The following is a 27,960-nucleotide window of genomic DNA, read 5'->3' as shown; positions in this document are numbered from 1 at the left end:
GGAATATTGTATTGTTATTCGACTTACGTTGCTTCATAAATTGTCACCGATGTATGACAACGAGAAATGAGTTTAATTCATTAAAGTTTTAAAATTTGATAACTTGGTTGAACCATTGGAAGTTTATGAAAAGAACTTAATAAAAATAAGTTTTCTTTACTGATGCACTTACGGAAAGGTAATTTTGAATATTATTTCCAAAATTTTAATTATGCGATTTGCTCAAACAAGCTGGCAACATCGTTAAAATTAAATATATAGAAATTAAACATTTAACGTATAATTTTTACATATTAATGTGTAAGTGAAGACTTCTGAAGCAATACTTGCGGAAGACCTGACTTAACAACTGAAATTTACTTTATTTTTAACGCAATTCAATATAATTCTATCAAAAATGCAAAACTCTTGAGAAGATTTAAACAAAACCTCTTTTTTGTAGAATTAAATTATTTTATCATATCACAAGGCATTTACTTTTCGCTGAACAAAAATAATAACAAAAAATATTGTAGTAAATCATAAATATACCCGAAAACCCTAGAAATAAAATAATAATAATATGATTCGACCCCCCCCCCACAATTTTTTTGTATATAATTATATAATTGAGGGTTCAAATTAAAATAAAGGACTATAAATTTTATAACCGAATTAAAGGGTTATCTTCTGCTTTTCGATTGGTCCAAATCAGATTTGAATCAGCAATGTGTTGATTTGATAGACAGTACTTCATCATTTAGCTCTAGCCCCAGTAGTTTGTTTTTATTTCTTAGTTTCCATTTTTTAACTCCATAATCAAGAGTATTATTAGATAGTTTTATTCTAGAAATCCTGTATGTCTGGGTTTTCCTGGGATAGTCCTGAATTTTTACCTTTTCCTCAGCTTTGTCTTGATGTTCCAGAGAATTATTGTAAGGCATTAAGATGTCCTAAGCTTTAAAAAAGAAAAAAATTAATATTTGGTATTTTTTGATAACATGAATTATTAATATTAATTCCCCAAATGACCCATGAACTGTAAACCAACCTGAGTAAAATTTGTTTGTTCCAAGCAGTTCATTATTCTGTATTATTCATATTCATACTCATTGTATTATCATTCACTTTTTACTAATTTTCATCTTTTATTGATGAATTTTCATTGTTATTGCTGGTAGAATATAAAAATATATGCACATAAAACTTCTAAATGGTGATATTTTGTCCTGTTTGAATTCTTGCTTTATCACTACTATTTTTTCACTATTTCAGTTTTTAATTTTAAACATATTGGGTCTCTAATTCAAGGTACAGAATAGGAAGAACAAAAAAGATAAAAAATGTCATATTCAAATTGTATAATTACAAAACAAATTTTGCATTTAAACATAACTTCTCCTGGTAACATTAATCCCTGATTTTATAAACAGCTACTCATTATAAATAGTTAAATGTAAGTATTAAGAAATAGAGCGACTTTTAAGATGTACTTTCATCCCATACAGTTTCTGTAAGTATTGCAACACTGTCAAGTCTATGACCTGGACGATATTCAAAATTCCATAAGTAATTTGTAAAAACCACTGAAACAAAGCAAACATCAGTTTTCATTAATATTTTATTATTGAATAATATTAATGGTAGATCCAAAGAGCTCTGCTAGACAAAAGGGCAACTCAAAGTTGATCTGAATCATTAATCTGAGCATCTAATTCTGTTTGGTTAGTGAAGTAAAATTTGGCACTTGTTATAACAGAAGTTAAAAAATTACATTTGGATCTTGGCTTTAAATTAGATACTTAATTCTTTTAAAATTAATGTAAACAACTAATCTATGAAAATATTCACTTCATTGAATCTTTCTGGAGGTGTAATGTGCATCCCATTCCCTGGATCAACCCTTAATTTGAAGTGCATTATTCTGTTAATTGTTAAAAATTTAGTTAAGAAGAGTAAATATGTACTGCCCCATTGCAGGTTGAAAATTCATCTTTGATATTATTGAAGAATGATAGATAAAAAAGGAACTCAGATTTAAACTTTCAAGAAATTTAGTATTGTTCTCTGAAAGATTTTAATGAAGTTTATCATTTTTTATTGGTGAAACTAAACAATAACACTTCAAAATTATTAACAAACCACTTTTATATTATATAGAAAATAATTTTCCCTAAGATCCTTTTGAACTAATTTGCAGCTCCTTCACTGGGGTTATTAGTGACCATCTTAAATTGGTAGTAAACTACGTAGAACACAAATTAATTTATCACTAAAATTGAGAATCTGCATATTCCCTGCAAATTCAGGTCCCTTAGCATCCTTAAATATAATCAATCTCTATACAAACATATTGTTACAGAAAACTGTCAACATGCTATAGCAATCATTAAAAAACCAATAAAACCCTACACTCAACTAGGATTTTCATTTACAACAGAATATTTGTAGCAGACTAGCTGATATATATATATATATATATATATAATTTCTATAACACGCATATTAAAAATTAGAAAAGCATAGACAAAATATTATACTGGAGTCCTCATGTTGATGACATCATACTCCTGAAAGAGGGCAACATTTAGACAACTTTATTGGTTCTTCACATTCATTAACTTATTACACTCCATCTAACATCTCACTGCAAAATATTAACACAACAAAAAACTTACCACACACACACAATTAGACAAAAAAAATCAGAAACAAATACTGAGAAAAAATGTACCACTAACATACAAAAACCAACAAAATCTTCTGGAAAGAAAATTATTCGCTTATTTTCAAAACTGCAAACTGAATACACAAGAATGATACAGCAAACTAGCAAAACAAAGAAGAAACTGCAAGGATTGCACAAAATATTATATAACAAAGACTGGATCCATATTCACCCACAGATACAAACAATGCATAAACTATACAGATTCAAAACATTACATACAACCTAACTGAGCTTCGCAAATCAGCTCATAGAAACAGGATGCACATAATCCTCTGTAATTTTGTTTTACATTATTTTTCTCAACTAGTGTGAATCGCTTAATGTTATTAAGTAACAAAGTAAAAACTGTCAGTATTAAAATTTTTAACAATATTATATAGAACTTACATATTTCTCCCTCCTGTAGATCTCCTAGTAATTCTGGACATGACACATTACAGGGATTGTGAGGGGACAGTTTGAACACTGTTGATCCTCTTAACTGTGCTAACATTATTAAACCAGAATCCAGTTCTACCTAATTTAACAATTAAAAAAAAATTGAATAAAAAAATTATCTTGCACTTAAATTTTTAAAAAATATGATAAGATTAATTACCAATTGATTAATACAAGTGAAATTTTAGTTAAAAGCATGCCTAATGGCAACTTAATTTCCAGTTAAACTGTTAACAAAATTAAAAATTATTAAGTTTTTTTCTTAAAACATGTAATTTTTATAGAATGAGCAAAATTTCACATCATGTATTTATTTAATTTGCCAAATTATTAAACTGATGGCTGTTGCAGTCCAGTGAGGTAGTTAAATAGCTACATGATTGAGTTATTTATATACCTATATATAATGCAAACTGATTTCAAAATTTGTTACAGGAATTTTTTTTCTTAGAATAAAAAATGTTTGTGAACTTAGTCTGGTCATGCTAGAGTTATGAATTTTTTAATTAAATTATGAAATGTAGTAGAAAATAGTGTATTTGTTGTTTTATTTAATATGTTTATTTTGTTTTTTTTAATGTTTGTTTAATAGTGTATTTGTTTAATATTTTACTCAGGTCCTATGTAAAACATTAATCTGCACTATCTACTAATCACTCTCTGACATAGTGGCATCATGGAAACTAAAGTATATGAAGTAATGCAAAATACTAAAGACTAAAGCCATATTTATTAATAATCAGCTGTTTCCCTTATATCATTGAAGTTAAATTGTGTTGTGTCCAATTTCACTGCATGCATGCTGTTGGCATTAATTAGTAGAAAAAATTATAATAATCGATTCTAGTTGAAATTTATTATTAAAAATAATAATAGTTTTCTCCAAAAATACAGTTGATGAGTTTTTAACATCAAATATTACAATATTGCTTTATAATGGCTGTTCATTCTCAACATTTACTATTGTCATTACAAAAAAAATATTTACCCCAATACCACTTACTTTTTACATTTTGTGTATTTACATGTTAGCAATACTGTATTCAGTTAGCTTATAGAGTGAAGAAAAACAAATTTTTCATTTGTGTGAGTTTATTTGTCCTGATTTTGTTGCCGAGTCACATCCTGTGTATCAATGTCGATTCACAACGCAGCCAAATCTAAAAACACTAGTCATCGTATAATTACTCAATAATAGTTATGTAATCAAACATTTATATAATGTTACATCTATTAAAACCCTTGATATTTTTATTTGATCACTCTTTTGTTCTTGTATTCAATTTTTATGTTTCTGTTACTTGTTTACACTGTTATTTAAAGTTACCATAATACAATTTGTTTAAGCTTATTGGAAGGTGAGTGTAGTGTATTCCTAGATTTGGGTCTGTATGACTTGAGTTATATCATTATTTTGACACCACGTCTGATACTGATTCAGCTGATAATAGTGCACAATTATTGACATCCCCTCTCAATAAAACGCCATGAAAAAAGCCCTAAAGTTGTGCTGAAAAATACATAATTTTAAATGCTTACAAAAGCCAATTACAGAGTATTCCAACATCATTAATTTTAAATGTTTAATAAAACTGCATAAGTGGAAGTTGTGCTGCTTCAGTGATTCACGAGTATTAATCTACTAATGAATTACGGTCTACTAAGAAAACAAAATGGTGGAAAGCAAGGGCTCTTTGATTGCCAAATCTGTCCTAAAACATGTTAGAAGGGAAAAAAAAGGTAATTAGTAAAAACTAATTATGCATTTGTTTCTGTGTACATAGAAATTTAAATTAAGCACCGTTGAACTATAGTGTTTTTAACCGGACATTTTATTAAGTTATTATCTAATAATACTAAAAAATATTATCTGTATTGACATTTAATTATTTATTCGGTTAAACCAAGTATGGTGTTTAAGCACATTGTGCTAAAAAACCGTGTACCTTATTCTTGAATATGATAAAGTGTAGAATTATATTATTATCCTGCTTCCAGCTATTCTATTTGATTCATTTGTTTTTTTTTTTTGTTATTTTATTTTACAGAAAACATTAACCATGGCCTTGAAAAGGTCTAAGAAAAAATTTTCTGGAGCAGCATCCCCCACTAATATATAGTATAATATAAGTGGTGAACCGCCACTTGTCTCCATTTATGTTGTAAGTTTTTTTATTAGTTGATACCCTGTGTCAAAAATCACAATCACAATCAATTAAAGCATTTACTTGAGCTTGAAGCAGAATCATGAAACATCAGAGAATAACAATTGATCAGTGACATTGTTAATCACTAATTACTGTTAGCTTATACTCTTTTTTCTGATGGAGGCAGTTAATTTTTAAAAAAATAAGTTTATATAGGAATCTGTATATGTCAGATGAAATGAACTTAAATGTGGGGAAATTAAAAACAGCTTTTTTGTGTCACTTATGAAAAAATATTATTTACCAATATTTTTACTAATATTATGGAAGTAAATATTAAATACGCATTGTGTATCATATTTTTTTTGTAAAGTATTCTTTCATAATTATTTGATAATATTAAGAAAATAAATAAAAATTATCATGGTTAAATGTTACCTTTTTATAATTGTTTGTGTTATAATCAGATGACATTAAAACCCAATTGAAGTGAGCTGGTGAAACTGAGCTTGATAAAAAATATGGTCTTTGATAAAATTTTCTAAGTGCTTTTACAGCATGGATATCGCAGTTCTGCCTGGAAAAAATGAAAATATGTTATTTAGTCGATTTATTTGACTATTTTATTATATTTTTCACCATTAAATTAAACTGTTGTTTATATTAGAGAACAATAGAAGATACTGACCATACTTCATGAATAGACGACAATTAACAGTAAAATAATAGTAGCTGAAAATATAGTTCAAGAATCTTTAGTCTTTAGGGCAGACCAAAAAAAAAAAATGAAAAGCAGTATAAATATGTTATGGTTTTTGTTTTGAAATAATCAAAAGGTAAGAAAAACTGGTTGCAATTGGATTAATTAATTTTGGTATGTTTAGAAAAAGAATTCATATTTCAACCAAATATGATAAATCAAGATGTGACTTGTAAGATCCTGTTGCTGTTAATTTCATCGCAGTGCATGTTATAAATTTTGTAAAAAAAGATAATGAAATGTGTATTAACCAAACAATCTTTTTGCTAAATATTTGTTAAATCAAAATATCATAATTTTTTTATACTTGCGTTTATTACTTAGCACTATTATAATCAACATTTTTGTGTTTCTAGACACTAATTGTTTATAAATTACTTTATTTCATCTTTCAGAAATTGATCATCTATAAGTAACTACGCCAAATAATTACTAACACTATGTCAATTACCAGGGTATATAAATTCATACCTGTCAGTTTCCAGGAGACTTCTTCCCAATATATCTCACGTTTGTATCAGTTTTTTACAAACTGATATTTCAGCAATGACAGTTGGACTGTCTCAAGATATGAATATCCAAAAAAGATTAAAGGATATGAAATATGGATAAAATACCAGTGGCCGAAATAAACTGATTCCCATATAAATCTAAAAACAGTCAGATCCAGTTTCATTGGAGTCTGTTTTTTAATGATTATAATATGTCATTTAAGATATATTAATTAAAAATAATAATGCGGAATATCTAGAGATTATACCCAGCCCAAATAAAGGTTTTCTTTCAATGTTCTGTTCAGGAAGAAAACCTTGCAACAGACTGATACAAACTGTGTAACACTGACATAAAACCAAGTAAGTTTTCACATGTTAAGGTAAGGAAATAAATTTATTGGGATTAATGGTGAGTAATTATTTTAGGGTAATTCGTTACAAAACCAAAAGTGAAAATGTAATTTACTTACACCCCAATTTCATTATTGTAAATATGATTACCTTTATTTAAATTTTTTTAGTAGTTTTAGAATATCTTACTTAAAGTGAAAAATATTCTTTTGTTGTCTCATTTGCTTTATAGTAGGTTTGTTTTCAATTTTTGTAATGAAAACAAAGAAACTGGTCACTTACTGTTACATTCATTTATTAGTATTATATTTATCCCTGCTATGTCATTAAGAATTAAACAGATTGTTCAATTTGATAAACCATTTCTTAGAGAGTCAAGACAAGTTTTAAAGTAGGCCTATTTGTGGATTGAGATATAGAAAATTATTTTCCATGTCTCAATCCACAAATATATACACAAATAATTGGAAAGTTATTTGTATAACACTTCCAGGAGGTTATTTATATACCAACTAACCCAATTTTCACTACACTTTTTTTCTAGATAGCATTAACTGCTATGGTCATTAGCCATTAATAAATGACAGCCACATATAAGTATGCTCCTTCCATAGGAAAACTTTACCCAACTTAGGTTAACTTCAAAGGCATTAAACTAGGAACTGATTTATTAAGCATGTCTTTCTACTGGCATTTCATTTCCCTTCAATTTTCCAAGATCCTATCCTTTGAGATGTTCCAGGAATTAAGGAATAGTGGATATCACTTACGGTGAAACTGTTTACAAGAGAAATGGAAGAGGAGAGTGACTAACAGATCTGAAATGAAATGAAACCTAGTAGGTCTCAACAATTTGGAGAATGAGGATTATAAGAAATATATATATATATATATATAAAGGGTACAGGTATCTGAATATCAGGTTTTGAAGAAAGCTTTATGATCTAGTTTAAACAAAATGTTCATTAAACATTCCCATAGACAAGCCAAGTTTACATTCTTTAAAGCAAACAGTATGAACTATGAAAAAGCTGTAGTAATGTTACTGGAAGATAGACTTCCTAAACAGCTTATTGCATTCAAAATCAATCAAGAGGATTAGATATCTTATTAAAACCTGTTCAAAAATTTAAATTTTGACTTTTGAGTTACAGTTAAAAAATATAGTGTGTATTCACACTTATTTTCAAAACTGTGGCAATGGTTGTTCTATATATTAGTACAAGATATTTTTTTTTTTTTTTAGTTATAACTTTGTGTAGAAATTATAATTTTTCTTTTATAGATTATTATTAATCAGTTATGCAAGTTAAAGAATTCCCAAGGTACATAAAATATATTTTTTTTAAATTTATTTTAAGCATTCAGCCTATGAAACTTAAACCACCTATTCAAAAATTAATTCCTTTTAGTTAAAGTAACGATTAATTACTATATCATAGATACTAAATAAATATATAAATTGCTATATCATATTGTAAAAGCAATATTCCTTAATGTTCAATAAGGCTGTCTAAAATTTTTATACAATTGCTTAATATAACTTAAAATCAATAAATGAGGTAATAGTCAGTATAACTAGATTCCTTATTCCCTTCGAGCTCATAAGCTATATTGATAGTTTGCATGCAGTCTAATTTATATCACAATTAATTAATTACTGTTAATTCTGAAATAGTAAAACAGGATTTAATTAAGTTTTAATTTAACTATGAATAAGTATTTTAAATGTAATATACTTAAAAAAATATTTTGATAATTCTAAAATAACTTTAGCTTTTAAAGTTAAATTTAAAATAAATCTACAGCTAAAATATTTAGACAGTCTAACATATTAGATCTACTCACCAGTGAACAAACCATTTATCAACAGAAGGATTATGAATTCTTTTCAAAAAAGCTAGAAGGTCTGAAGAACCGGTGCGCAAATTGGTTGTCAAAATGCATGGTACTGTGTCGATGAGCTTTTCATCTTGTAAGTAAAGCTGAAAGAAATTGTACTGATTTAATAAAGATATTTTAAGTTAGTAGTACAGTTTATCGTACCTCACATGTGAATATCAAGGTTATTCAGTCAGTTTCCAATTTTTTTTATTGTTGAGATTTTGTTTAGTCTCTAACATCAAGATCCTTAAAAATTTTTAAAAAATTAAACCTAAAACTTTGGGAACATTTTGAAATTTCTTCAACTTTTTAATTGTAGGACTTAAATTTGGAATGTAATATATACTGCTCTGTAAGATTCCCAGCTTACATTTAATGCCTGAGGGTTTTGGATGAATTGATATAAAAAAGTTATATCTTAATATCTGGCAATACAACTTAATTAACTTATATATTTATTGTTACCACATGCTATGCTTCATATTGGCAAGCGCGACACTAGTTGGTAAGATGTCATGCACCTGCACATGTGCTCCACCCACCAAGCCAGCTGAGCGCCCAGCACCCAACCATACACCGGCGACTTTATAAGCAGTGACACGGGAATGCCAAAGCATTCATTCCCAGACTACCACCAAGAAGAAAAAAAAAGTCCCTTGGCCAGCCCAATGTGGGATCTCTCGACAAATGCCAACATCCCCACCTGAGCAATTTGCCTGGCTGACCTGGCATGAAGCCTGCTAGCGCCACGAGATGTAGCAACGAAGACGGAGCTGAATAAGAACCATTTGGGTGTAATGGCCTTGGCCACAATGGTGGAGGATGACCAACGCCGATCCAACACTACGGGCTGTGGGAGGCAACCTCTTCCCCGCTGTAGTGAGGACCCAACTGCCGCTGTGGGAAAGCTTGATCCAATTCCAATGGACGAGCCACAACTCCACACTACAACCAGTTAAGCCAAGCCAACAACACTGGAGACCAACAATTGGATTTAACAGCCCTTTTCAGGATTACCTCATCAAACACACAAACGATCCTTTCCACGGCCAGCAATACAGAACCCCAAACAGGCCTTTTCAGGGCTACCACAAGATTTATAAGGTGCCACTTGCCATAGGGGTAATCTGGTGACAATATATAAGTAAATATGTAGAATAAAGATTTCTATCTTAAAAATTTTCATTAATTTTTAAATTATCTTTTATTGCTAATGAATAATTTTCAGTTTTATTTTAGTTAAAAAAATAACTTCATTAACGTACATTTATAAAAGTAGTAATAATTACTGAATATTACTAATGTTTAAATGATTTTTTAAACATTAATGCGAGTGTTAAAATGTCTATTTAATCAATGCAACAAAATATTATTACAATCTTTTTAAATGTTAAAATTTATTTACGACTCACTTTCAAATTTATATACTTGCAGAAGTTGTAATTTCAGAAGGTATTTTTGAAGTTAATTATGCAGTGCTTTCTTCAATAGAGTTACTGTAGCTATTGTTAATGGCAACTTGCTTAAAATGGACAGGAAATGGTTTTTTTTCATCGTGAAATAGTATATTTAAGTTTTTTTTTTTTTTTTTAATTTTATAAGCTAATTTTGTCAAATTTATTATAAGTTTCATACAGTTTAGACATTTTGAGATCTTAGTCTTTTTCTGCTATGTGTAAAATCTGCAAATTTAATTTATCATATTACATTATTATTAAATTCAAAAACCTTTCTGTGAACTCAGCAAGTAACATAACATTTCATCATAATCTGGAAAGCAGTTAATGTACAAAAGTGAATATATGAAATATGTGGAGATTACTGTGATGTATTTTGTATTGTCAAACTAATGGCCAGTCATAGTATTGGCATTATTTATGGCTTAAACACCTGAAAACTATTTTGTGTCCTTTTAAAAAATAGCAGTAATTTTCCTAAAACGGGAGTAATAGGCATCCTAAATATTTTAATTTCTTTATGTTAAAGTATTTAAAAGTAAAAAAGATATTTTCTATATTTCATCCCAGTCTCTCAGATAAACCGACTTATCTATACTAAAGGTTTTTGGTTAAATTCCTGCCTTGGGTTTGGCATACTTCATCATTCATAAATATCTATGCACAAGAAAATTTTTATGCATGTATCATTCATTTAAAATAAAATCTATCCTCTTTTTTTCTTGTTGTAATGAAAATTTAATCAGTTAAACAAAAAGTGTAATTTGAGACAATAAGTTTGTAAGCAATGGTATTAAAGGAAAGCTTTACAAATTTAGAAGAAATAGAATTTATTTATTATTAACATATAAATGGTCTTCTCCGCTTTGACTACAATCAGGGAAATCTGGTCTATCATGCCGCTTGCCATGCTCCTGTGACTTCTAAGTTCAGAAAAAAATAGCAAATGAAGCTCATTAATGTTCAATCCTAGCCTCTGCGTAAGCTATTTTCTTGTTAAATTTAGATAGTCTGTTTATTAAAGTTATCTGTTCTTTAGAATTTATAAAAAAAAAACAGCTTTACTTCATTGAATAGCATAGTAGAAGGTAGTACATTGTAGAAATATTGTTTCTAATGATTTTAAATTACTCACTTAAAATTATTTTTCTGAGATGATCTTTTCAGACCTAATTATGCGACTCATAACTTTGTCAATACACTTACCCAACCTCATGCAAATGCACTGATGAAGCAGCCATATAATTTACCTCCAAAAAGATTTTCTGAAAAATAGTCTCCTTTATTTGAAAGCAAGTTATTTTAAAGTATAATTTTTTTTTTTATGAAAAGTTTTATTGCATAGATTTTAACCAACTTAGCTATTTTAAAAAATCAATAGCATCTGTATACTTTTACTGATTTAATAGAATTTAGAAGAATTTTGAATATCCTTATTTGAATATTAAGTAAAAATTTAAACTTTTAAAAAAATAATTTGGTGGTTTAATATACAGATTAAACTTGTTACTTTATCACAGTAATGAACTAACCTGGTTACAGTCAGGAGCTATCATTATAGTAATGATTGTGTTGACCGAAATGTCTTCTACTACACTTCATTCTTGTAAGCAAACATTACTCTATTATATAAACATAAAACAAATAAGGAGAAACAGTACTTTCTTCAAATATAGATATGAAGATTTATGTTTCCATAAAATTTGTTTTATTTAACTTGGAAGAACATAAAAATTAAGCATCATTTAAAAGCATAATAATTGTTTAATTTTATTACTTGCATTTTCCTGTTGAAAAAATCAGAACTACTTTTATATGTTTTTTAATGAACTACAAAAGATTTTCAGAATCCACATTTTCAGCTTTGATAATATATTTAGATAATTTTGATATGGTTCTATATGATGCACAAAAGAAGTAATTGAATTTATGAAAATACATCAGTATTCATAATTTGAAATATTTAAATCAGATAATAATCTCTTTTTTTATGATTTAGTGCTATAATCGGTTCCATAATGAACAAACTAATTTATTAAGTAAGTATTGTACTATATCAGTTGTGTCAGGCATTATTATCCCTGATCTGCTATTACTTTATCTGATGAAGATGATAATTTCGTTTACTACCCACTTAATTTTTGATGTGTTAACTCTACATTTTTTTTTGTAAGCAATAAATATAAAAATATTTCTCTTTACACATAAATGGTGAAAGATTGAAATGCAGAATACTTGAAATAGATATCTTTAAAAAATCCTAGAATTTATATAAATAATACCTGTGTTATGTTATCAAAGTAGAAATCATCTGTATTCATTACAGGCCAAGCTTCCATTGCATCTGTCACAATTAGTGGGGCATCTCTATTGAGATAATTATCTAAAATGTAATCATAACTAACTTTATTTACCCTGTCAACGTGTTCAAGAGCTTCACATGACTGAAACAAAGGTAAAATAGCATTAAATTTTTGTTTTAAATAATCTTCATATTTTTTTCATCAGCATGATTTAAGAAAAATGTTAAATATTTCATATGGAAAGAAAATATTTTTCTAATCTCTTTCACCTTGTCTACAAGGCATTTAGAATTTTATGTTGAGCAATGTTTGAATTTCATATATTAACAGCACCTACTGTAGTCAACAATTTTTTTACACTAAAAAGTATCTGTTACCCTATTAAATTAGGCTTATAGTGGATGGGTTTTTTTAGATCTTATTCATATTAATAACCAAAATCAGAATCCTGAAATAATGGCGAACAACGATATTTTGATAATTGTGCAGTGACCAAAAGAGATGTAGGTGTTGAAAATCTTAATAAAGCAATTTTTCATTATTGGGATTATGTTTTATATTGAACAACTTACTAGTACAGCTCACCTATTGTACATTTGGTAAGGGAAAACACTCATTTGTAATATGCTTAACTACAATGTAATTCCTATAACTCGAATATTCAATGGAATAAAAAAATTCGACTTACGGAAAATTCGAGTTAGAGAAACATACATATTACGAAATTATTACCCGCTGTAAATTCACTCGTAAAATCTACAGCACTGTTTAAGAAACAAACAAAAATCATTTTTCCATATACAGTCTTATTATATCTCAATATTATTACATGATATGATTCAGCTTTATAAATACAGTATACTATATATATGTACTGGTTAATAGGTATATTTAGTATGTAATTAGTAAGTTAAATTTAACTTCCTGTAGAGTATTATATTACCACGGAAGACACTAAACAAAATGTAAGGCTACTCACGAAAATACTGTACATTAATCGTATTATCTTACTGATAATTTATTGCACAAAAATCGTAAATGAATGGAAAATTCAAAAGGCTATATTTATTATGAATAGTAAAAAATATCATTGCTGTATTGTATATAAAAAACGGTCCAGTTTTAAATTCAAGGATTGTGCTTTTAAAAGTTTTCAAATAAAATAAAAACAATGTTAAAATTAAAAAAAATAAAATAAAAATGAAGAATTGGCTCTCGTAAAAAACTGGTTTCAATTAAAATCGATTAAAAAAATTCTGATGCAGTGTCGTCCACCATTTTTCTATATCTGCCACCTCGGGAAAAACCGATTCTGGTACACCATCTTTTGAGTTAACAAATCGTCGAACAGACTCAACGTTATCTGTAACTTCCATTAAAGAAGGCGTACGCAGGTTAGCTCATCATTGTCGGTATCCGAATCAGTCTTTATAGTGTCATTCTTATTTACCCTAGCCTTAATCGTACTGATTACAATATCTTTGTCAGTAGGGTTTTCGGATGCTACCAAACTTCGTCTATAGAAACATAATCCCGAAAAGTTGCATCGCTGGGTACTTGTAAAACATCGGTAACTGATTGCCAATCATTATCACCATTATCATCATCACCATTATCATTATTGTTGCTAGAACAAAGGTTTTCACTGTTAGTTTGTTCACATTCCGACAAAATAACGGGTTGTTATGGGTTTTTAAATTCAGCTTTTTTAAAACGGTTAAAAATTGTTAGCCCAGTCACATCATTCAAGATTTTTAACTTCCCAAACAATGATGAAGATTAATCTCTGGTTTTTGTTTCTTTTCAACCATCTATAACGTTTTCATTAAAATCCTTTACCTGTACATTTGCTTTAAAATTTTATATAATGCCCTGATCCATTGGTTGGAGTTTAGAGGTAACATTTGGTGGAAAGAAAACGGTTTTATCGATAACAATTACTGAGGAAACGATTTTGGATGTGCCGGGCAGTTGTCAATAAATAGAATAATATTTTTATTTTTCGAATGATAATAATTGTCCAATTTGAATAGCCATTCTTTTTTAAGATTTCTATTGGCTTCGTACTGAATAGGCAAAGGTTTGACGCTAGCGAAACAACGTGGTTTTTTCGATTTATCAATTAAAAGAGGTTTCAACTTTTCTGTCCGTGACATGTTCGCATCTAAAAGAACTGTGACACGGTCTTTACTTCGTTTCCCACTATGCATTTATCACATTTAAAAGTTAAGGATTTTCAGGTTAACATTTGTAAAACAATCCAATTTCTTCAGCGTTAAAAACATCAGATTCGTTGTATATGCACATAATTCTTTTAGCGTACTGTTCATCCACGTATTACAAACTTCTTCATTTATACTGGCACTTTCACCAGAAACATTTTTAAAAATTATTCCAAGCCTATTTAAACTTATTAAGCCAACCCACACTAGCTTTGAAATCCGTACAATTGAACTATCTCGCAAAGTATACTCGGCTTTTTCACGTAAAATTGATCCATTGATAGGTAAATTTTGATCGCGACTGTTCTTAAACCACTCTAAAACGCTTTTTTCATCATCGGGATACTTGACAGACCTTACTCTTTTGATAACGCCTGAGTTACGAAGGCTACGATCTTTCAAAATTTTTTCACGGTTTTTGTAAATCTTTGTAAGCGTGTTGGATGGTACACCGAATTCCGATGCAATTACGTTTTTCTTGTTTTTTCCAGTCTATTTCCATTATGAGCCTTATTTTATCATCTAATGAAAGCGTTTTTAAATTTCTATTCAACATTTAAAAAAACGAACAGAAAGAGTGTAAAAACAACTAACCAAACTGAATAAAAACTGAACCTAATTGTATAAATACTAAACATATAAAAATCGTTGTAAGGAAAGAATAAGAACACCCTTCTCTACAGTAACAAACAAACCCAAACAGAAATACGAAACTACGCTACGAGCTAAGACGGGTACAGACACATTTACCGACACTTTTTACGACAAACAATTTGCGGTGAATACTGACACCGCGATGTGTAAGATTTCGCTTCCCTCTTTGCTGTATGTTGATTCATCCTTTTTTGTTATCGCATAGTACAGGAAGTGAATAATGCTTGTTTTATATTCCTGAACTGAAAATAAGTTCGGTATTATAATCGTAATGTTAAATTTCGGTTTTATTAGTTTTTTTTTGTAATAAACTAATCAAATTTTTACTTCGATTTATAGGATCTTTGTTCCAGTTAAAGGAATTATATTTCCGTATAACATAATACAATACGGCCGGGAATTAGAATAAATTTCGAGTTATAGGTATTCCAGTTACAGGAATTGACTGTAGTTATGAAAGGTTCTTTTTTAATGTTTTTTTTTTTTTTTTATAATTATGTTTGAGCTTTCACTAAATGAATTCAAAATCATTATAACAGAAATTATTTTTCAATTATGTTGATTGTGATATTTATTTTAATTTACATTGCTTTCTTTTTTATGCATTTGCCAAAATGCAAGATAAAGCCAATTTTCAGGTGATCTGAAATGAGATATCAGTCACTCATAAAAATGTTATAGCTATTTCCAAGAAAATTTCTTATCTTACCAGGCTTACTTGGAAAAATGAGGTGTAAAGCATTTTCTCATTGCTTTCTTTATTGAAGTGAATATACTGTTGTGTACAGTATACCTATCCACTAAAATGTAGATGGTAACTCAGCCTTTTAAGTAATATCTCTTCACTGTGGGTTTTCTGCATAGTAAACTACTATATTTTAGTCAGTGTTACTTCCTGTAACTAATACTGACTAATAGTATTTATACTTCTGCTTTGTCACAGGCATAAAAAGACTAGGACAGTTAACATAAAGTAACAAATTAGTGTTGCACTTTTTCTTGCTTATTAACGCGTTAAGTATGGTGTTTCCACACAGTGCGGGAGTTTTTCACTATATGCAATTTAAAATAACTTTACATTCACCATACCCTTATTTTAACAATTTTTTTATACTTTGAAATATTTTCAAAGCACTAACACGTTACATTTTACTTCATTAATTTCCTATAACAAGTATGAGGATGTGCAGTACATCCAATATGTTCCGCATGGTTCAGTCCCTAAGAAATGATTTCTTTATCTTGGTTAGAACCCTACTTTTAAGGTCACACAGGACACTCACACTCTTTCTCTATTTCTCTCTTGTTTCAGTCGCAAAGCCATAGCTGATGTGAGGGAATGCAGTTTCACTGTTGAGGAGTGGTTGGTGACGTGTGTTTGGGTGCACAAACAACGATGTACGAAGAAAACATGTCACAAATAATGAATGCATTTAGTGAATGCTTTAACAAAGACACCTCTTATTGATTGAAACATACATTTGCTTCCAAGAATGTTAAAAGCATTCGGCATACTGAATGAAAGAAGATGGGTGCAAATATCTGCCACTGTTGCTAATTCGATTGAGCAGTTCAAAATCAAATTTATTTTGATTGTTTTTGGTAAATGATCAGCCAAACTAAATAAACTGCGGTTAAAAATTCATGATCATATTAAAAAAGATTTGAATATGAAACTTTGTGAATGAATATTGGGTAGAGATATGGAATAGCAAATTACAGTATGAAGACTTTATTAGAATGATTTCCAAATGCAGTGTACCAAACAAGACTGCTATTTACTGACAAATGTGCAATTTATCACAGATCACAAGGCAGGAATGTGCTTTTCTAGGCTTATGAGAATCCTCATTTTGTGCATGAATTGGAAAGGAATTCACTATATAATTCATGATATGGGCCAGGATGACATCATGTTACTTATTCAAAACATATTTTTTGAGCTCATTTTGCTGTTCAAGTGCACAATTTCCTAATTGAACAAATTCCAGGCCACTTTGGTTAACAAGCATCACCAGCTCCATTGCAATAGCCAGTGCAAAGCTGCGACCATACGACAGCCAATAACTCATTATGGAAAATAATTAAAACCTATATATCGCAACGTTGATATGAAACAAATAAAGAATTATATAACAATGTGGATAAAATTCCTTTCAAAGAATAACTCTGGAGATGCTTTGCAACATATCAAGAAGGGGATGGAAACACATTCTTCTGTATGTTCAGCATGATAATGCACACACAGATCATCCACTGGATGAATAATTTCTAAGTACAAATGTACATAAATGTTCAAAATGTTCAATATGTGTGTTCATATATTTGTCTAGGGAGTATAGGAACTTCTCGTGTGTACTGCTCCATGGCAAGATGTTAAAAATAACCATTTGTTTATACTATGTCAGTACCTAGTCAGTAATGTTGACTAACTATAAATAATTCTTGTAATATCATTACTCATAACAGATATATTTAAACAGGTATTTGTGCTCCAAATCATATGAGTGAGGAAAGTATCTGTTCATCAGCATATCTCTTAGGAAGTTCTGTAACACATTAATAACACCGATAGACAAAAAAAAACATTTTTTAATGTTTCTCTAAGTATGATACCATTTTTTGAATTTCTTTTTTGTGTAGATTACAGATCTGTAAATACAATTTTTCTATCACCCTTAGTTTAAATAAATTACATTTCAAAAAAAATTAAGGGAAAATATAGTTAAAATCTATAAAATTTATAATTTTGCATGGCTATAAAGTAATTGGCTAGTATGTTAGTATTCCAATTCCCTTTATAGTGGCTCTCCATCACCGAAATGTCTTGGTGGAAATGTTCACAGTGTTTGTCACTTATGTTTCTGAGGTGGTCCTGGAAAAAATCCAGATGTGAGTGGAGGAAATGTATTTTGAAAGATATATTACATCCCATAGATTTGTATGAAGTAAGAAGTTGATTAATAATATTGTGATAATTGTCGGATTTTTGTTTGCGGAAAAAATGTTTGCAATTGTCTAATGAAGCCCTAGCTGCACTTTCTACATTGAGTTAAATACATAATTTAATTAAGTTAACATTGAGTTAAATCCATCATCTTTGACCGACTCTCTTATTTGAGGACCAACAAATATTCCTTCTTTCATTTTTCCTTCACTTACGCTCGGAAATTTCTACCTGATGTACAAAAATGCAGAACTGTCCTTCTTCATTGTTTTTACAAAATTTTTCATTAGTGCTAGGTTGATATGGAGGGGTAAAAATATTTTTTTGGGTTCAACTAAGGGCTCATGAATAATATTTTTCCCATTTGGAGTTAAGTTATCTCATTTCTTCCACTTTTTGATAACATAATGTTTATCCCTAGCTCGGCTGTCCCATTTGCAAATAAAACACATGTACTTAGTATAGTCAAACTGCATGCCTAACAAAATAGCTATAACTTTCAAATCACCACATATGTTCCAGCTATGTTTTTTATCATTTATTTTTTCAAGAACGTCATTCATCACATCATATGTCTCTTTCAAATTAATACCATAAGCAATTGATATCGAAGGATATTTGTTACCGTTGTGTAGTAGAACCACTTTTAAACTATACTTGGACGAATCTATGAAAAGGCACCAGTCCTCAGCTTTAAGAACTTGTCCTAAGTGTAACATAAGCTCATCAATATTTGTGTTGTAAACCAAATTATTTTCATCAAGAGTACTGAGAAAGTTCTTTTTGTCGGCTTCGAAAGCCCAAAAGTTTTGTATTTTTTAAAAGTAAATTCCAACTTTGCAGTCTTGATCCTAACAGTTCAGCTTGATTTTTTGATAAATTTAAATCCTTAACCAAGTCATTTAAATCATCTTGTGATATAAGATGTAGCTTATTGGATAATAATTAAAAATCAAAATCGTTGTTGTCTTCTTCAGTTCTGCCTGATTCTTCATCACTGCATTCGAAGGTACATTCACAGGTAGCTCTGGTACTGAATAATTTCACTGTGAGGTACATGCCTGATTGCAGATTGCAATGAAGAATATTTTACAGTACGTTTAGATTTTTTTAGAAATTCCATACACAGTTGTTAAACAATCAGTTACATGATCCTTTGGTTCATGCCAAACAATAGGTACACCAAATGGCAAAGTCTTTTGTGTACCTTTCAGCCATCCTCTTAAATATACAGAAAAATTAGTGCATATTATATGTGTGAGGATCCCACGTCTTATCCTGATCACCAATTTTATGCTGAAAGTAAAAATTATATGCTTTTTTAATTAAAGGTGTAATGTTTTTTCTATTTGATTTTACGGTAAACTCACCAGATACATAACAAAAAGCATCCACATCATTTATAAAATTTTGAGGCATTATAACACTGCACTGTTAACAAACCTAAAACAGCAGTAAGCCTGAACAAAATTAATTCATTCCTAAAGCTAGTGCTTAATACAAACAAGACAGCTGTGTTTTCAGCTGCATGTTTTGATTTGCAAAGACATGATTAATCTTGTCCATGAAGGCTCACTCTTCAGTATTAGATATGAGGTCATAATATGTGTCAATGATATGAATTAATTCTTTGTCTAGTATTATTTATTTATAGCTTACAAATTATGTTAACAAAGTTAAAAAATAAAAAATGAGCTAACAAAATACAATATAGGAGCTTAAAATGCTAACTATACGTTGAAAAATGAAAAAAATCCTTTAATTAAAATTTAAAAATTTTTCAAAAATGGTGGGTGATAGAAAGATTCTGAGTTCATATTTGTTTTCAGTATCAAAAAACAGACTAAAATCATGTATCACATTTTAGGAAACAAAAATTATGTTTATCAGTGTAAATAATAGAAAAAAAAACTCAAAATAAATATGGCAATAATGATAAACACAGATATATTTATATCATTTTGCTATGACAAATAATATTTTAAAAAATTTATTCAAATATTTTTTATAATCATTTATTTATTTAAAATTTGATTTTCGGTTTATATTTACTTTTACTGATTTTATTATTTTAATATAATTTATATAAATGTTTGATATCCAATTTTGAAATAGATTGAATGTATTAAGAAAGGATAAAATTTTTATAATTTGTCTTCTTTACGTACTACTTAAACAGAATGCTATTAAGAAATTTAAAAATTATGTCTATCAAATCATACATTATTTCTGAGGCCAATCATTTGATCAAAGTAAATAGAAAAAATTAAATTCAAACTTTAAAAGAAAAAGAATAAATATGTACACCTACACAATGACATACTTGATAATAAAAAAAGAAAGGAAAGAGTAAAATGTAACATATGATAAATTACAGATCATTATCTGTATTTACTAACAAAATATTCGCTTCCCAGAAATTTACTCCAATAGAAATACTCCATGTAAAGTAAAGGTCTATTTCAAAATGTCTAAACATCTATATATTGGCGCTGCATTGGTTGGAAAGTGTGCAATTTCAGGTGCACAACAAATCAGGATTTGGACAATATACAAGTAATCAGAGATGGAACTGAGAATCATCTGCACCTACCCAGTATCATGGAAGTACATATTCAAGAAGATTTAAACAGAAAAAGAAGGCACACGAACGCAAATACTACTGAACAATCTGTTGGAGTGGTAAGAAACGAAGTATCACAAGTCAATAATGAGGAGGTTTTGGCATCACTACCATAACAAAATGCTCTCGCTTGCCATGTATCCTACCAACAAAATCAGGTCAATTCTCCAGTACCATTAACTTTAGGCCAAGTAACTGAAGAACCATACACTAATACATTATGAAGGGAAAATTTTCTTATCTATGATTCTGGTTTACATGACAATAATAGAATTCAGATGTTTTCAACACTAAGAAATATACAACTTCTTCCTGGGAGCGACACAATTTTCAACGATAGAACCTTTAAAACTGTTCCTAATCAGTTCATTCAACTGTTTACGATATATGGTTTAGTCAGAAATTATGTATTTCCACTTGTTTATTGTCTCACAGTTTGGCAAATTGAAGCAATATATGCTTCAATATATTGAGAACAGTTAATTACGCTACACTCAATAATGTTGTATTAAGGCCAACATTTTCAGTGATTTTTGAGCTGGTAAACGATTAACACCAGTCGAGAACCTTTTCCAAATGTCAATAAAACAACCGGTCTCTTTCATTTTACACAATCCATTTGGAGAAATGATACAAATAAGGGGCTGAGAGATGCACACTTGGACAAGGACCATCCACGAATAAGATACCAGATACAAGAGATGATGGCATTACCATTCATTCCTTTGCAAGATTTAACTCGGATACAGAAATTATTAAATGACCAGCTTGACGAAGAAGTGTTGGAGTTAGCATCATATATTGAAGCTACATACATTATTTGCCTGCCTGCAAGAGGCCGAAGGAGAGCTGTGTTTCCAATATTCTCTCCTATATAGTGAAATGTGTACAATTTGGTGGTAAGCGGTCATCAATGAGCCAACAATGCAGTTGAAGAGTTTCACTCACAATTCCAAAGATAAGTTGTTGCTCACCATGTAAATATATGGCACTTCATTGAACACCTCCAGCAACAACAAAATGAAATAGAAACATTGGTTACATAAGTGTTGGCTGGACACAGAAATATAAAACAACCATTAAGCAAGAGAAACTTCTTAACTGACAGAGAGTGGCCATACTAGTTAACCAATATCAGCAGTATAAGGATGAAAATGACATATCTGCTATTTAAGGGCAACCTCTTATCATTTGAAATTTCAGAGAGATTCAACTCAGCAGATTTACGATGAATTATAAAATAAATTCATATTTTCCTAATCTGATATTCAATAGTAATGTCTTCGATTTAAAAATAATCCAGTCATCCAGATCAACAATATAATGGAGTTTACTTAAATAGTTGATTCATATTCTGATTTCTTAAACTTGGAAAAATAATTGATATTTTAGTACAAATTTGGTTACTGGATATTATTAAATGCCAATCTGGAGATTTTATGTTTTCAATATTTGGCATTATAGAATATTTTGTATGTGGACATCCTTTGTGATAGGACCACTTCAAAAGGTGAACCTTAATGTGCAGAGTACCTTTTCGTAGAATGGACCTTTTACTATCGGAAATTATCTCTGATAACCAAGTATTCAAAACCAATGTTATATATGAAGTAGGATGACTAAAATAATAACCTAAACTTAATAATAAATAAACGATTCCAGTAAATCATAACACAACAGATATCATCATTATTTTTACATGAATGAAGAATAAGATGCATAACATATTGCTTTTTGTGTAATGAAGCATGACCATTAACTTAAGTAAAATTAAATAGATAAAGGTAGAGGAAAGAAATCTGACTGTAGTTTAGCAATAAAATACAAAAACAAATCAGTTGCTGACAAAGAGCTTAATATAACAGTAAAAAGGTGAAATAATTTTTTTTTTGTAATAGACAGTTCATAAAAATCCATCCAACTGGCTAATTAGAAATTCTGTTGGTTTGTAAAATGGTGTTTCAAATTTACAACTGTAGTATAATTTACTGTAGATATTGTGTATGCTATTAGTAATAGTAATTGTTCCACGGACTGAAGGAACTGGTTCTTTACCCATAAACCTCGTAAGTACCCAGACATTGGGTATCAACTCCAGCCTTTCTGTTAATGACCATTCAGTTTAATACAAACAAAATTCCTTTAATCCTTAAATATTGCATGAATATGTCAAATATAAAATATTAGATAAATATAATTTATGTTGATAATACATTTTAGAGACCTGTGACTTAATTTTTAATTCATAACTTGTGAATAATAAAACTGACTTAGTAACATGGAATAATGGACTGATCGTTATGGAAAAAACATATTGCAATGATGTTTGCATGTGACACTACGTAGATTGAGACAGCAAAATATTCAGTTCCCTGGATTGTACAAGTAAGTTATTCACATCATAATACAAATATGGTCTACACACTTATTGGTCTTATTAGTCACACTTATTGTACTTATTGGTCTAGCCATCTTTGACACTATTAATGCAATTCAATATGTTGAAAACACAAATATCACTATATATATATATTTTTTTTTTTTCTTGTACAATTTATTAACTAAAATAACACAAAAAGGATTAATGTGAATAGAGTAGTATACAACTTACCACACAGTCATCCTCAGTTAGAATGTATTCATTGTAAAAGGGATTCGTCATTAAACAAGATTCATAAAAAAGTGACCTCCAGTCCCAGAAAGGAAGAGCCTAGTAATCATTTAACATGTATTCATTAAAAAGTACTCCTGATATACTTATGCTGAAATATAAATACTAGGAGTATTATTTTTATTATTTTTTTACTGACTAAATTATTCAATATCTAGAATAAAAATAGGGCTAAATTAAAATTTCACAACTGCAATTATTGGAGTAACAAATGCAGCAGATATTTTGGAAAAGATTTTGTTAAAATGAATATTTTATGGTATAGAATTCCATTATAATTCATCATTTTCTGTTTGAATGATATATCTAAACAGATCATAATTTTATTTCAAGAATATTTTGAAATACACACATTGTTGGATATAGGTTTATTGTGTGCTGTGGTTCTTATGAGATGTAACAATAATGACTATAATAGTTGAAGCAACTTAAAATTTATAAATATAAAAGGAAGAAATACTTCAGAACCTGAGAACTACAAAAAAAATTAAGTCAAAGATAGAATTGAAAACATTGAGAGCAAGATATAATGATCGTAACTTTACATTTACTTAAATGAGGACGCAACTAATCCTCCAGCAGGGATCTGGCTGAATGGTTTATATTTAAGCTGGATCCTTTCAGATAAGTTCTAAGGATTAGTGAAAGTTTTCCTAAAAGAAGCCTGAGTCTTACCTCAGGTTTAGTATCTGGAGAAAATGTAATTTATTACTGCATACGACTAACCTGGTCAACGCAAAATTATTGATTAGTAATATAATACTCCTTTCTCAGGTATAAATTTATGTTAGATCGGCTTAGGATCTACAGAGCCAACACATTCATTGCGGTTTTCTGGTTGAGATGAGTTGCCTGTGAACTTGTCCATTGGTAATAAAATTAGCCTAATTTATAACATGCCTATGAGGTAAAGCCAAACCTCCTAATCCTTTCTAGAAGTATAAGTAGCTACTTGGAAAAAATATGCTTAAGTTGTCCATTACCAGAAAAAATTAGTCCTAGTAGAGATTATTTGCAAGCATTCTTCATTTTATTTTTATCTCTTATTAATAAATGTCTCATTCCAATTACTGGTTTATGATTAAAATATGTTTATCAACAATTCAACCAAATTGTTTGTGTATCTTTATTTTTTATAAGATTTAGAAATTTTTTTTTAGGTCACTGTTACTGGATGAGATCTGTAAAATTTTTATTTTTTTAATATTCTGACACAAGATCTGAAATATTGTTATTAGTCAAGAACAAGAATACATTTTTCATTCATGTATATTCTATCTTATGAATCAGATCTGACTTAGTAGCTAAACAGACTAAATTAAATTTTATTGTAGTTGAAAATTAGTTACATCATAAGCAATCAAATTATTGCTCATTCTCTTTAATGTTAAAAAGTACACCAATTTATATTCTAACTAATTCTAATTTATATTCTAACTACCATATACTCTGCTTTATTGATTTTTTGTTTCCAGGAATAAGTTATAAAACTAAAATCTGATATCTCTCAATCACATACAAGAAACAAAACTAACAAGGTGTTTTTGTTAGGTTTTGAAAGACCTATAGCAATATAATCAGATACACATATACAAATAAATATAATTTAGATAAAGTAACTCAATTTTACAATGTGATTCGTAAAATCAAATAACAAAACTGCACCCAAAACTTTGTGAAACAGTATGACAAAACTTAATAACATTTAAAAATTATCAACAAATTTATAGAAATAGTTCTTTCAAAGGATCTTTCAGACTTGATAATAATTCCTTGTATAGTGTAGTTATTGGTGACGCTGGCTTTAATGGTGCTTTTCTTAAAAATGAGATTAGGAAGTCACCTCTTTATTGTAGTAGAGTGATATATTTGTCATTCCAAAACAGTGTCACTTTATGAAGAGGACCTTTACTTCCTCTTCATAGAGATTGTGAAAGGTCCTTTGAGAAAAGAGTTCCTTATTATTTAAAAGTTAGTCATTTATCATTTTTAATCATTAAGTACAATGCTTTAGATGCAATTTTATAAGTCAAAAATATCAAGAGATTTGAAAATTAGCAGAAAAAATTTTAAGGAGAATGAGGCAGAACCATGAAATATTAATAAACAGAATAATTAAATTTGTTTAAGTGATGAAAGGACAAATGAAATAAATTTTATGAAAGTAGTTAATGCATTTTGTATTAAATCACATCAAAATGAAATGAGCAGTGGATGAAAGATTGATTCCAGTACAAAAAAGTTACCTTTAGAATGTGATAATGATTATCATCTGTCAAAATTGAATAAATTTTAAAATTATTATCTAAAATTTACCTTTATCATAATGATTCTTCCAAATGCTGTAAGATGCATAGCCACTGTGCCCATTTGCACAACTGTATAAAGAACTGTTCCGAGCAAGATAACTATGACGGCAGATTTTAACATCTTTTTTAAAGTGTTCTTATGCATCGCCTCAAGTAGTGGACTGCATATGACTTCCATTTCTGCTTCAGTGAAACCCATTTGTTGACAATATTGATAAAATGACATGAGTTCTGCATCAACAAGTTGCAGTTTTTCACAGTATTCTAATTCTTTTTGACGTTTTCCTGGACGAATATTTTTGTTTGTAGAAGACATTTTCTGAAATATATAAAAAAATAATATATACGAAAACTCTCAAATGGAATTATTGAATAAGGACTGATTATTTTATGCTTTTATTATGAATTACTTTTTTGATGATTGTTATTCTGTTTTAAACTGTGATTTGGTTGATTGGTTTTTTATTTATTTTTTTATGTTATGTCATAGAAGTTTGATAATTGTTTGTTTCTGCAATCCCATCAGATTATGAAGATGCATATGATTAACTTTAATATCTGAATACTTTGTAAACTGGATTTACTGATTAGCATGACAATTTGTCTTGAAAAAATGTAAAAAATGCCCACTTTCAAAATATATTAAAAATGCACAAAACAATGCTGCTTCTTCAGTGGCATTACCAGTAGGGTGGATTTTATGAAAAAACTGTTTAATATAATTTCAAAATTAATCATTAATAATTCATATTTTATTAGGTGTTATTACGTTTCGCCATGATGACTGGCAAATAATAAATTTAAATACACCATTTATAATTAATTAATCATCCAGAAGTATGGTTATCTAGTATCTTGGATTGAAGCATGATCTAACAAAAAAAATCTTAAAATTTTTTTTTGTAAAAATAATTTTTTTCTATATTACTAATCTGTACTAACAATCTCTTTTATAAAATTAATCTTTCTAAAATTGTTATATTTTATCGGTCTTAATTAACCATGATTTAATATACCATACTTTATGCGCCACATTTTAAATGTATTTAATATGTATGCTTTTCTGTATCAACATAATTAACTTATTTAAATGTTCTAGAAGAATCGTAATTTATATTACATTTTTGTATGCAGAACTAAAAAAAAAAAAAATACTGCCTTTCCTATTTAATAAGTTATATATTTAAATCAATCACTTGCTGACGGAACATTTGTACCACAATAACGGGATTATAAGCATCTTAAATAAATATGTTCTTTACTTGCAGGAACTTAAGAGGTCATATGATGCATTACAAACATCAGTACTATACAATATGGTAATACAAACAAATAGAATTTTACAGTATAGTAGCTTAATAATTAAGACGAGCGATTCATGATAGACAATCTGATACTTACGAAAAAAGATAGAGGACAGGACGTATGTCAAAATATTTCAAGTAACGTGACACAAACACGACCAATCTAATCCTTTAGTCGTACATTACGCAGGCCCTGCTATCCCTTCCACTGTTTTTATTGATCAACCGGCAACTGGTTTTTAGAGGCCGTCAGCATGTTATTTTTATTTTTCGAACGGTAATGTTCTTCAGATTGTTCCTTAATAAGCTTAATGAATGTTAATAATAAAATCATGAAAATACAGTTATCGACAACCATAACCGTGATATGATTAAGTAACAACCTGAGCCTGTAAATTTGTTTACTGTAGTATTAGAATAAACTTCCACGTTTTCAAGTGAAATTGAATTGATATTGACCTGAATTAATATCGAATCTCTAATTAATCACTGAAAATATTATGATGAACAATATTTTATTAAATACAATATACTCAAAAAAATCATCGAAATAAATATTGCAGGGGATACTCTCTTTTTACAGTTGCTATTCAACGGCAAAATGTCATTCGCAGGGAAATAATAATGTATAAATGTGTGAATGAACGTCTTTATCATTCATTCATTATTTTATTTTGTTTAATATC

At 29.0% G+C, this 27,960-nt stretch overlaps 1 protein-coding gene across 1 annotated transcript; it reads right to left on the bottom strand.

Moving 5' to 3' along the window:
- Positions 1–1,325: 1,325 nt before the first annotated feature.
- Positions 1,326–27,488, bottom strand: LOC142322828 (uncharacterized). The gene is made up of 8 exons (XM_075361899.1): positions 27,372–27,488; positions 25,978–26,289; positions 23,602–23,700; positions 12,524–12,685; positions 8,749–8,885; positions 5,734–5,872; positions 3,098–3,227; positions 1,326–1,565 (listed from the first exon to the last, which is right to left on the bottom strand). Exons 2-8 carry the CDS (start codon positions 26,284–26,286, stop codon positions 1,462–1,464), a joined length of 1,080 nt encoding a protein of 359 aa, XP_075218014.1. The 5' UTR covers positions 26,287–26,289; positions 27,372–27,488; the 3' UTR covers positions 1,326–1,461.
- Positions 27,489–27,960: the final 472 nt, after the last annotated feature.

This window comes from Lycorma delicatula, chromosome 4 (assembly GCF_047948215.1).
Source record: "Lycorma delicatula isolate Av1 chromosome 4, ASM4794821v1, whole genome shotgun sequence".
NCBI lineage: Eukaryota > Metazoa > Arthropoda > Insecta > Hemiptera > Fulgoridae > Lycorma > Lycorma delicatula.
Note: the sequence above shows the minus strand (reverse complement) of the source record. Positions and strands in the feature narration are given on the sequence as shown.

What these genes read in the sequence shown, in the direction of transcription:
- LOC142322828 (XM_075361899.1), bottom strand. Translation starts at nt 26,286, where the DNA reads ATGTCTTCTACAAACAAAAATATTCGTCCAGGAAAACGTCAAAAAGAA. An exon ending in GAAGAATCATTATGATAAAG is followed by an intron (nt 23,701 to 25,977) that starts GTAAATTTTAGA and finishes AATGATTACTAG; the next exon opens with GCTCTTCCTTTCTGGGACTG. An exon ending in ACACAAACAATTATAAAAAG is followed by an intron (nt 3,228 to 5,733) that starts GTAACATTTAAC and finishes TTGTTAAATTAG; the next exon opens with GTAGAACTGGATTCTGGTTT.